The sequence below is a fragment of the Erinaceus europaeus genome, chromosome 9 (genome assembly GCF_950295315.1).
Source record: "Erinaceus europaeus chromosome 9, mEriEur2.1, whole genome shotgun sequence".
In the NCBI taxonomy this organism is placed as follows: Eukaryota; Metazoa; Chordata; class Mammalia; order Eulipotyphla; family Erinaceidae; genus Erinaceus; species Erinaceus europaeus.
The window spans coordinates 62,356,134-62,369,280 of record NC_080170.1 but is presented as its reverse complement, the minus strand read 5'-3'; the positions used below and the strand labels follow the sequence as shown (position 1 = coordinate 62,369,280).

Sequence of the window (13,147 nt, the reverse complement as noted above, 5' to 3'; positions counted from 1 at the left end):
TATAATCCACCCAGATAATAAAACTCTATTGTAATAATTCAGATGGATTTAAAACATTTATTATGAAAAACTTGAGCTCTGGGTCCTACGACACAAGGGCAGCTGAGGGTAGTAGTGCTTACTGGAGATAGGGAATTAAGTAAAAGCATACATATGGACAAAGAGCATGCCTAGATCTCTTGTAAACATACTGGTTACCAGTTTTCTCCAAGCAAAGGACCAAAGCATTAGGGCTTCTTTTTGGGAAAACAGGCTGGCCTGAGAAAAAGGACCTGCAGATTCTTATACTGGGGGGTCACTTATCTAAAATTCCAACCCTAATCATCCTACTCAAGTTCCATTCATGCTCAAGCTTTTCAGTTTCTTAGCAATTCACTGTTGAAAAAAGATGAATAGATACCCATAAATCATCAACCATTTGGGAAAGTACCAATCAAAAATCAGATAGACTTGAATTTACAATAAAGTAGAGAATAGAAGCTCTGTAATGAAATTGTCATGAACACAATTCAAAAGTAAATGCAAGGCAAAACAAGTATGAAATAAATACAAGGTGCTGTAGAATGTAACCACCACAGACTACAGAACAGAACAGAACATTTAGGAATGGAAATATGAAAGTAGCAGGTGAAAGCAAAATGAAAGGAAGGGGAACTGGGAAGAGAGGAGAAGGAATAAAGTCAGACAAGGTTGGAGGAGGGAGGAGGGTAACTGGTGATGAGAAGTGGATCAGTTCAGCTCAGCTATAGGAAGCTGTGTGGGGAAGCTTTTGTTTTCAAGTTCAAATAAGTCAGTTACTGAAGGACAGCTAACAAGGGAGTGGCATTTGGCTTAATCTTGCATATAACCATACACAGGAAATTGTCTAAGTTGAATAGTTCTAAATTATTAGATTTTCACAAACTATGGGATGTTCTTGATGATGGGATGTGGTGGCATCCATTAGCTGATTTAAGAAAAATGCACTTCTCTACTTATTCCAGGTAGAATCTGTTGTCAGCTTGTTTCTCCAAACTTCCATTACTCTTTGTTTTGAAAAGGTTATAATGGGAATAAAATAAGGCTGGCTTCCAGCCAGAATCATGAAGGGTGTAATTAAGCTAGATTTTTCTTTCTTTACCCCCAGCAGGGCCATCCTACTGAGGGGAAGGAACCAGACTCTAAAGTCATTGTGTGTTTTCTGAGAATAATAGGACAATCTATGGAGAACACTTTACATAATAAATGGCAGAAACTGACATTTTAATCAAGATCAAAACAATGATAAAGTCAGAATACTCTGCTCTGAGGTAGGAAGTAGCCTTTACTTGGGAGTTTTGGTAATGTCTCTCTCTCTCAACTTTCTCTCCCTCTCTCTGTTGGAGAAGCTGAGAGGCCATCACTGCCTATTAAGCCAGTTCTGACAACATGGATCAAAGTGTGATCTTTCCACCCTTTGCCATTATGGTTTCATCTTTTGATGGATTCTTCCTCTCATATTTTTGAGCCCTTGTGTTAAAAATTTAATCTGAGGGATATCATTTTAATTTTTTAAATGAAATCCACTTGTCTTAGAGGATGATTAGGATGTGTCTCTCTGCTGCTCCCTGGTTCACATGACGATGGGGCATTCAAGAGCCTCAGTGCTGCTGGCTCTATTCCCATAAACAGTCTAGTCACCATGAGAGGCTCCTGAAAGTGTTGGCTATTAAGACACATACCCTCAGTGCCATGTTAGCGTAAAAGATTAAACAGCTGGGGGGGGGGGGTGAACCATTAGAATTGGATCCAAATTCCAAACAATGTGGGTAAAAGACTTAACAGAGAAATTAACCTCACTATGAAATGGGATTAATTCCAATGCCAAAGCATCATTTTTTTAGGGACAGAAAGACTGACATCTCAATTAGCCAGGACTACGAGTCTATGTTTTGTTTTGTATTATCACATGCTTCTCTATACAAGTGAGGAAGAACTTAAAGGTAGCACCAACTTAAAGGGAACTGGAAACAGCTAGGACACCCAGAAGTTGTAAAAGGTGTAGGTGTGGTTTAGAAAGGAAGCAAAGGGGGGGGGGGGACTTAGAAGTTCATAAAAGGGAGGCTAGGCAGTGGTGCATTTGGTTAAGCGCATGTTACCATGAACAAGGTCTGCGATTGAAGTCCCCAGTCACTACTGCGGGGCGGGACTTCAAAGCAGTGAAGCAGCACTTCAGGTCTCTCTTTCTCTCTCTCCCTCTCTATTCCCCTTCCCTCTCAATTTCTCTGTCCTATCAAATTAAAAATAAATTTTAAATATTTTTTAAAATACAAACTCATAAAAGAACCAACTCTGTTGCCATTCTCTCTTGCTTTCTGTCTATATCTGGACTTATAAGCATGTTATCACTTTTCCCAAACATAAGCTTACAAATTCCTGAAACTATAATCTCCTTCCACAATTCTTTGAGAATGAGACCAGTGTAAGCTAGACACCCTGGGGGAGAGCCATCTCTTCCCATAATTCTTTCTTCACCCTCTCATGTCTCCCCTAAGTGCTGAGAGAACCACAGTGACTGGGCAGGGCTGAGGAAATGGCAGGCAAAGGAAGAGACTTAGCATGGCTGCATGGTGGAAAATAAGGGGATGAGGAAAGAGGCAGAAGGAGTGCACCTATGAACAGGCTGTTCTTGAGAGAGAAGCAGGATGTTATTAGGATTAGTTTTGGGATTTCAAATAGGGTAACCTTAAAATCTACTGGAACTTTATAAAAGTCCTAGCCTGTGCTTCCCTGTCTCAACAATCTGGCAACAACCAGGGCTGGGAAATCACAAACTTTCCTGTTAAAATGCACTAACAACCTTGGTGCTGCAGAAATACTGGTTTGCATACTGGTGATGCAGAAAGACTTCATGGCTAAGGAGCCAAAGATGCCAACTACTGCCCCCAGTACCACTACAAGTCAGTGATGAACAGTGCTCTGGTTAAAATTAAGAAAAACAAAAAAACAAAACAAACAAACAACAAAAACTAAACAGGAAGAAAGAATGAAAAGGCAGCAACAAGCTCAGCAATAAGAACAACAACAACGACAAAGAATAACAAAATTTTCTTGGTATAATTTTTGAGGGCATGGATGAGGAGGTTTATTACCAAGTAATTAACAATCAAACCAAGAAATTTGAACCACACATCCTGACTGATTGTTCTGGCATTAATTTATAGTTCACAGAGGCACTCTATATATTATTATCTGAAGTAGTTTTTTTTTAAGTCAGCCTGAAAGTGGTGAAATAGCACATGTACCACACTCTGGAACAAGTAAATAAATATGATTAAAGGAATGGATCCAATTTTCGGCAGCTTATTTTACCAGCTTCCCTATCTAGCCCCTATTTCCCTGTGACACACATGGACTTGAAACTTCATGGGAATTCATATTTGGTACTTAACCATGATTTTTTTTTAATGACAATTCAAGCACATGTTAGGAGCAATCAATTTATCTGACATTTTTCAGTTTTATCATCAGAATTCTAATAATCTTCTGGGGAAAAAATAGTAACCAAGAAATACCATGTTGGGAAAAGAGTTCACTTGGATAGTGCACAGCTTTGGCATAACCCAGGTGTGATCCTGGCCACCATTACATTAAAGGAAGCTTTGATGCTGTGGTCTCTTGTTCTATCTCTCTGGCTCTCCCTCCTCCTCTCTCTGTTTCTTACCTCAGGAAGAAAAATAAAGAAAGAAAAAATAAAGAGAGAAAGGAAGAAAGGAAGGAAGGAAAACAAAGAGATAAAGACAGAAGGAAAGGAGAGGGGAAGGAAAGGAGGGAGGGAGGGAGAGAGAGAAGATAAAAAGTACCTTGTCAAAAAAGATGGTATTGTTGCCTTTGAGACAAAATGGATGGAACTGGAGGTGATTCTACTTAGCAAAATGAGTAAAGAGGTGAAAGACAACCTGCAGATAGTTTCACTTATGTATGGGATCTACAGAATTGATATACATGAACTTGAAAAAAAAATTAGGCCAGGCGGCGGTGCACCTGGTTAAGCACACACATTAAAATGTACAAGGACCTGGATTCAAGCCCCTGGTCCCCACCTGCAGGAGGAAAGCTTCAAGAATGGTGAAGTAGGGATATAGGTATCTCTTAAAAAAGAAAAAGAAAAGAAAAGAAAATTAAATCACAAGTAAACAGTTGCTAAGACTTTGTGAGATCTCAGGCAGAAGTTGAAAAACAAGATCAGAAGAGAAAACACAAGTAGACCTGAACTGGAATTGGTGCAATGCACCAAAGTAAGACTCTGGGGTGGGTGGGGGGGAAGGGTACAGATCCAAAAAGGATGACAAGAGGACCTAGTGGGGGGTTGTATTGTTATGTGTAAAACTAAGGAATGTTATGCATGTACAAACTATTGTATTTTACTGTCAAATGTAAAACACTAATCCCTCAATAAGGAAATTAAAAAAAAACTTTGTGAGAATTACAGTAGCTATCTTTGGGTGATGGTAGGAGGGTAGGAACACAGAACTTTGGTGGTGGGGGTGGTGTGGTACTATACTTTGTAATCTTACAGTCTTGTAACTCACTACTAGTCACACCAAAAAAAAAAAAAAAGAAAGAAAAGGAAGAAAAGAAAAGAAAAAAGGAAAAGAGAAAAGAAAAAGAAAAAATAGAAATAAAGAAAGGAAGAAAGAAAAAGAAATGCCTTTGATATTAGGGTCTACAGAATGAGATTAACATCAGTGAATTATTCAGCACTGGATTGTGTAATAGTTTTTGAAGCTTATAACAATCTTTCAAGTTTTTTTATCACCATATTTAAAAGTGCCTGTAATTTATTAAAGCAAAGCAATTGTCATGGGAATGTTACAGACTCTCATATCTAAATGCACTAACAATCTTGGTGCTGCAGAAATATTCCCATCCATCCATTAAGCAGCTTGAGAGAGAGAAGGATGCTTTCTGTCTTTTGAGGCTTTCTTGCTGGGCTTTGCCTTTTCCTTCCTCTAGCAACTGCTGCCACTTGCTCAGAGCAGCCTTGTGTAGGGTTCTATCACTCTGACAGCAGCTTGTTCACTGCTCTGAGTACTAAACACATTACCTTCTATATGGGGGTGAGTGGGTAGGTAGGTGCCACTTTCATCTTATTCCTATCAGCTCTATGTTCTTCAAATACCTGTTTGTTTCTAAATTCCAACTATTTAGTACATGCACTGGCTCCTAGCAAACATCCCCAAATACTTGATGGACAGTTCTGATCTGTTATGACCAAGGAATGTCAACTGCACAATAGCTGATGAGGAGCTCTTATAAAGACTTTCGCTTTCACTCTTCTAAAATTTTTAATTTTTTTTTCTTTTTGGTGGGGCTAGGTCTTCTCCATTGCTTCCAGGAAGATTTTTTTCTTATTCTTTTAAATTTTATTTTCCATTCTTTCTTTCTTTTTTTAAAAGTAAATTCTTTTAAAAATATTTATTTATTTATTCCCTCTTATTTTCCTTGTTTTATTATTGTAGTTGTTGTTGTTGGATAGGACAGAGAGAAATAGAGAGAGGAGGAGAAGACAGAGAGGGTGACAGAAAGATAGACACCGGCAGACCTGCTTCACCTCCTATGAAGTGACTTCCCTGCAGGTGGGGATCCGGGGGCATGAACCAGCATCCTTACACTGGTCCTTGCACTTTGTGCCACCTGCGCTTAACCACTCTGCTACCACCTGAATTCCTATTTATTTCTTATTTCAGGTAAAGAGAATGAAAAAGGGAGAGGGAGAGACACAGAAAGAAAGGGGGGGGTGATATCGTAAGTCTGCTCCCCCATTCATGAAACTTTCCCCTGCTGCCATGTGATGCTGGGTCTCAAACCAGGAGCCCTATTCATGCTGAGTTTCTAATGCTATCTGAGGAGCTATCTCCTGGCACTGCTTCTTACATTTTTTGTTTAATGATATGTAGGGGAATGGTGTTATCTCTATGTATATACAAAGTGTGGCCTATATAATCGTCCCCCTTCTCTCACAATCGCCTTGGCATATGTCTGGAAAATGAGATTTCACAGTCTATTTCCTATTCTCAGAGGATCAGAATCCTTGCAAGGAAATGTCACAGCTGAAAAGAATCACAAGAGTGAGGCAGGCATTCAAAGGCCCCCTCTGTTCTTACAGGAAACACATATGCAAAATTGAATGTTTCATTTTCCTGTCTAGATCATGTGCAGCTTGAGATGGGGGGGGCATTTATTTTTTAAATAGACTCCTGGAAAAACAACGGTGAGAGAGTGAGCATTAATGTATTTATGAGCATTAAGAGCCCTTTCAAAGTCAGCTTTTCTGATCTCATGTGACAAGGCTTGTGTGGGGGCATGTTTTGAAGTATTGAATTTGAAGCTGGAGGGGGCAGAACCTCTCAGAACTGTCTGGCATCAAGCTACAGTCAACAAATACCCAAAACTGAAAACTGGGTACAGGGGCTAGGTAGTGGTGCATGCTGTAGAGTGCATGATAAGATGTGCAAGGACCCATGTTCAAGAACCCCCCCAAGCCCCACCTGCTGGGGGAAGCTTCATAACCTGTGGTTCAGTGCTGCAGGTGTTCCCTATTTCTCCAGGACCCTCATTTTCTCTCAGTCCTATAAAATAAGTAAAATAAGAAAGGCAACTCTGTATAGGCCTTCTAGTATTTATTATGTGTCCCGAGACCAGAATTTCCTTTGATGATCCTGAGTCTAGCCCTGGGCCATTTACAAACCTTTGCAAACTGTCTCTGGAGTAACTTTAGGAACTCTGGGGGCAAAAAAGACTACTAAGCATATCTGGATCAGAGAGGAAACTAGCACTGAAGGATTTAATAGGGAAAAGTGGCAGAGGTCTAAAATCTGCTTCTGATGAACAGACAAAGGTGGGGGGGGGGGAGAGAACCAGTAGCAACTCTCCAGCAGCCAAGAGAAGGACTTGAGGAAACAAGGTGTCCCAAAAGAGACAGTCTCTGAAATGAATGCTATTTTTTATATTTTAATTTATTTATTAATGAGAAAGATAGGAGAGAGAGAGAGAGAGAGAGAGAGAGAGAGAGAGAGAGAGAAACAGACATCACTGTGGCACATGTGCTGCCAGGGATTGAACTCACCTTGTGCTTGAGAGTCTAGTGCCTTAGCCACTGCACCACCTCCTGGACCACATGAATGCTATTTTCTCACATTTGATAGTCTAGGTTCCTGAACATGAATGGTTTGGTTGTTTATATTTAGAAAATGGTCTATGTATAAGTAAGCTGTGATCTCTTTTAACTCAACTAATTCCTCTAATTAGCAAATAAGACCAGGAACATCTGGGTAAAGAACATTATTACTCAAGTGGTGAAATAGCTCACTTGGATAGTGCACTGATTTGCCATGCATACAACTCAAGTTCGAGCAAGGCCCCTACGGCATTGAAGGAAGTTTTGGTGTTGTTGGTTTCTCTCTCCCTCTGCCTCAGCTTCTATCTAAAAATTAGTAAGCTTGAGCCATAAGAAAAAAAAAAAGAAAGAAAAAAATTAGTAAGCAAACAAAAGGATGATGAAGAAGATGATGATGATGATACCCTCATTATAAACATTCCATCTTAATAGCACTGGGAGTTTTAAAGGTCTATTAACTGTGTTTTAAGTAACTATTTTTGCTAGGTTCTTTTGTATATTTTTAATCTATAGTGTTGAGGCAATGCATCTTTTAAAGCAACTCTTATGCAAGGATATGGAGATTATATGACACTTCAGTGCTCATTTCATAGTCATGACAAACACATCAAGCACACATAAGGTGTTAACATCAAACAGTACTGGGTGAGGAGTACATGGGAGTTAGCTGTATGAATCTTGCAGCTCTCCTTTAAACCCCATATTATCTAAAGATTTAAAAAGTACAATAACATGAAAGAATTAGCCATATGGAGCCAGAGTGACCTGGCTTTTTACAGCTAGCAGGGATCCTGCACTAGCTAAGAGGTTTGTAGCAGGTCTGAACTCTTAGCTCAGTGCTCTCTCCTGACCTCCCTGTCTCCTTGTGATGCCACACACAGTAGACTACCTGCCTCACCTAGGCCCTTCACTCAGTGCCACCTGCTGGAGCAAGTCCAGGACCTCATTCAGATGACTCCCCTTCCTGAGGCTGGAAGACACTTGAGTGTGAATGCCTGGATTCAGTTTTAACACTGACCTGATTTTTTCCCTTTCCTTCTCTCTTTCCTTCCTTCTTCCCTTCTTTCCCTCTCTTTCTTTCTTTCTTTCTATCTTTCTTTCTTTCTTTCTTTCTTTCTTTCTTTCTTTCTTCTTCTTCTTTTTTTTTTAGATATGTAGGTAGATATATAGATATCACTGCACCAAAGTTTCCTTCAATGTGGTGGGTCTGTGCTCAAGCCTGGGTCATGCACATGACAAAGCAGAGCACTATTCATGTGAGCTAATCTGGTGGCCTAACTCTAACCTAGTTCTAACACTAAAGGCTTGGAAGATAGTCACCAAGTCCATTTCCTACTTGCTCAAGATTGATGTCAGACAGTAAGACATGGCACCATCAAATGACAAATGGGAAATGCACACGGTCAGGGTAAAACTATCAACCCCACTTGATTGTACACTTAATTAACCAGTGCTTATTCTTCAACAATGTGATGTTAAAAAGACTTTTTTTTTCAAATGGTGTGGAGATTCCTAGAAAGAAAAAATGACTATAAATATATATTTTTCCATTTCTGGGTACCTACTTATCAAAGAATATCATATCACTGATGCAAAATCTACAAGCACCTCCATGATGAATGCCGTAGTGCACAACAGCCAAGACATGAAAACAATCTCTGTGCCCACTGATGGGTAAATGGATGACATTGCAGTATAGATGCATAGTGGAGTGCTACGGAATCATAAAAATGATGAGTGCTAGCCATTTGTGAAGGGGGAGAGGGTGGAGGAGAACCTAGATGGGATTAAGTTCAGTGAGGTAAAACAGGAGAAAGACAAACATCATGTAGTTTTTACTCATATGTAGAAGATATTAAATGTAACAACAAAACATAACCTAAATGAACTCATAGATTCAGAGAACAGACTGGTGGTTACCAGAGAGGATGTGGACTGGGAGAGTGTGTGTGTGGGGAATATAAAGGCCATTACTGCATTTCTCTGAAAGACAACTACTGTATGGTTTCATTGATGTGTGTAAAATAAAGACCTGAAACACATGAACTCACTTAAAAAGAAATGTCAAATCCTTGCTAAGACTCTGTGAAAACTGTGTTGGTTATTCTTGGGAGGAAGGGAGGAGATCCAGGGGTAGGGGGGTGGGGGCCCAAAACTGTGGTGGTTGGTGTGGTATAGAACCATATCCCTGTAATCTTATGATTTTGTAAACCAGTATTAAATCACTAATGAAATACATTTTTAAAAATAAAGGGGGTAATAGTATGGCAGCCTATGGGAACCAGACTTTCGGTGAGGATTATATCTCAGCACCCGCATGTACTACATTAAAATGATGATGTCCATTGAACATGTGTGTTAAGTTCTAAACCAATGTGTCCTCCAGTGGAAGAAAGAACATGGCTTTAAGGTAAAATAAACTCAGAAGGAAGAAGGGCTAATGATCACACACAGGATCAACATGATTTCAGCAGGGGTAAACAAAAACCATTAAGATCCTTCTCTGTTTTCAATAAGAACAGTTTATATTTCTAGCTTTGGTGGATTATATAGATAATTTCAGAATGAGCAATGATGAAAAGGCAGTAATGACCCAGAGTCCTGACTTCACTGCACTGGGATCCCAATAAGGGTGATTTAAAGAACTAGATTTCTTTGAAGGCCAATTTGGAGGCTTTCCATAGAGTAGACACCGCTCTATGTTCTTGGAGCACAAAATGGGCTGACATTTGAGAGCTTTTTTTTTTCTTTGTTTGTTTATTTGTTTATTTGTTAGGTTGGTTATGAAGGTACTCAAATCAGACTGTCTGAGATCCGCAAGAGCCATCCTTGTTGGATTGCGGATTGCAAATAATTGTAAACTGAGGACAACAACAAAGAGAAGAGCAATGGTCTGACCCCTTATCAAAGCAAGTGATTATCTCTTTCAGCACTCAAAGTGTTTGTCACAAAAAGTACTACTGAAAGCTTGGCTACTTCCCAAGCTCCCTATCTGTTGGGGCTCCACAGATTCCCCCCCCCTCTACTGAAACCCCTGAGGTCTTGGTTTTCATTACTTAAATCCTCTCCCCACAGAGAGGGGGACCCTGTTTAGTCACTAGCATTCTCTTGTGCATGTTTGTTACTAACACATTTTCCTTTTCTCTTCTTACCAATCTGCCTCCTGACTGTTTATTTGTCTAGCTGGGGTGATTTCTTACCCACCTCATTCTAGTTATAACTAAAGAAAATTTTTTTTCTGCTTGAAGCACCATTAACCTAAATTCTTTGTTTTTATATCTCCCAAATATTCTGGGTAATGCAGAGCTCCACAGAAATAAGTCCTATATTGTACTATATTTTGAGTTCAGGTCCTGGAAAACTGCATTTAGTTTTGGGCTGATCAGAACTTTACAGACTGGTTCTATAAAAACAACACAAGAACTCAAACACCACAACAAGACAGCCTGCCTCTGGGAAGGCAGGTCAAAGAAAGAAGCTTAGGTCACCCAAGAACCTGTTTGGAAAGAGCTCTTGTAACCCAGATCCAAGGATTCCTTGCACCCTGAGAATCAGCTCTGTCAGATAATCCTTAAAAACAGGTTTCCTGGGTTTGTTAAAAGATTTTCGTTTTAGTGCCTAACATGAAACAGAGAGTTAGTTCACAGAGACAGGTAATTCTCTGCATACTAACAACAGTGATCCTAGTAAAATAGAAAACTTGCAGTGTAATATATCATCTGAAAAATAAAGTCTATCATTTAGGAGCTTTTGCCATGAAGAGGTTCTTATTCCCCACCAATTACTCTCTTTCTTTGGCCCAGTTTATTTTCCTATACTTACAAAGACTTGTGGGCTTTGAAAGAACAGGGAGGGTTTTACAATGAGGTGCTATACTCTCTGTTTACTGAGAATGGGCTTCTATTTAGGGAAATACAAACTCCAACATGGCAGTTTTTGTGGTATTACAGAGAGAGAGAGAGAGAGATCTACTCTGAAGCAGCCACTCAATGCTGCTTAGAGTGATTTATAACTGTTTTTTTCTTAAAAGAACCACATGAAATGAAGTGAGTTTTCATTGAGTTCTTCATGGCTATATGGGTGCTATAGAAAAAAAAAATCTAGTAACATGTGCCTGACCATAGCACTTGTCTGTGTTTTCTTTTAGGGATCTGGGGCAAGGTCTTTTGTGGTTGGATGGTTTTAGTCCCTATCTCTGTCTTCAAATCCTATTCTTTTGTTTTCTGTAGGTGCTGGTGGTTAAGTGCATGACATCTCAGATTTCTCTTCTGCTAAAAGCAGTAGGCTTTTGTGAGAATAAGGAGATTAACAACCACTCCAGGGAATACTGACAAAGAGGAAGTCTAGCAACTTTTCACTCCAAGGAAGGAAGAGCTCCTTACATAGGAGCTCTAAAAACAAACAAACAAAAAAGTACCACCACCACCAATAATCTATATTGTATTTAGAATGCAGCACCAATTACTGACTGAACAGCACTCATTACTGACTAGTTCTAGCATTGGATAGGTTTTTAGGATCACCACCAACAAGAGACAAGCATTGCTAATAAATGTATCTTCAGTTTCATAGTTACAAGGCTGGCAGCTGCTGCCACCAAGCCTTCAATTTTCTACCATTCAAAGCAGCTGATCTCTGCATCCTTATCAACCTCTCCCAGCTTAAGCATTCATGTTAGGATACCTTTACATTTAATATTCAAGATGAATCATTGGCCAGTTGCATTAAAGGAAAGAAACAGCCACACACTTCATTAGTGCAAACCACAGTGAGAACTTTACCTGAGTTCCTTGAAGGGGTCTGCCCTGACATTAGGTGTCTCTATAGATTTGGGGAACACTGTGCCTTCGGCTCCTGTAAACAGAAGAAAAAAAAAGCAAACAGATTGAGAGATTGGACTCATCACCAAAGGCCACAAGCAACATATTGAATTGTGTGGAGCTAAATATACTCAACACCTTACACAACCCATTTCATATGCACGCATTTTGCCACTGGCTGCAGCCAGGTGATTCAGTGAGCAGAGAATCCACTCATGCAAGCACATCCTTTGAAAACACAAAGCACTTCTGCTGAAAGTGTACTGGCTGAGATGACACCGAGACCATGCGGCACACCCCATGTTGGTTTCAAAAGAAAAAAACAAAGAAAAGAAAAAAGATGCCTAGTGATGGCATGGCCTGACTCTTGCCTCTCATCAACTATTAATAGTCACCCAACTGGAACTGCTTTGCAAAACAGCAGCTAAACCTCACCCCATGAACCCATGCAGCAACTAAGCTCTGGGTGACATGACAGATCATAACTGTCTGCATAATGACATTTAAACAAAAGTTCCTCAGTAAATAAAGTTTGAGGCTGCTGTCTTACAAAGTTAAACAAAACTGGATGCTGTACAAAATCATCTGGAGTTCAATGCTTTCACACGTTGAGTATTAACATTGATCCCCTGCCCAATCTAGATGTTTAGAGCTTGACTTTGCTATATGCTTTATCTTTACTCTTGTCAATACCAGCTGAACCTTTCCTACTGTAAAGATTGTGATTATTTGATTTGTCTGCTCCTAAAGTGTTTTCAAAATCATTTAAGTCTCAGTTTATCACAGACAATTGCACTGGATATTTGTTTTCCAATTAAACTTAGCCAGGCAATATCCTGTGTACTGTGAAGTAAGGATTTTTTATTTTTATACACTTGGTGTTGTTCCTTGATGTTGTGAGAAGAGGCAGAAGTTATTTTGCAGTTACATGTGAATTTCTAGGATTCGCTTGCATTATTATGATGTCTAGAGATACTCCATTAAGCACTGTTATGTGAAATTCAGATATATGCCAGCATACTCATATGTCTAGGAAAAATGAATTAACTTCTTAACTTTTGTGTCAACTGTACAAATACTTTTTGATAGAGACTATTTATTTCAAACACAACCAGAAAATAACACCTTAATTAAACATTATATGTGGTCATTATGATAATCTTCTGAACAAAGATTATTATTCTGCCCT

General features: G+C 39.4%; 1 protein-coding gene across 3 annotated transcripts in view; it reads right to left on the bottom strand.

Moving 5' to 3' along the window:
- SGCD (sarcoglycan delta) overlaps positions 1–13,147 on the bottom strand; it is a 423,227-nt gene that overhangs the window by 88,677 nt on the left and 321,403 nt on the right. For all 3 annotated transcript variants that reach the window (XM_060198044.1, XM_007528637.3, XM_060198045.1), the window contains one exon: positions 11,920–11,992. In XM_060198044.1, the coding sequence (XP_060054027.1) occupies positions 11,920–11,992 (73 nt within the window). The remainder of the gene's footprint in view (positions 1–11,919; positions 11,993–13,147) is intronic.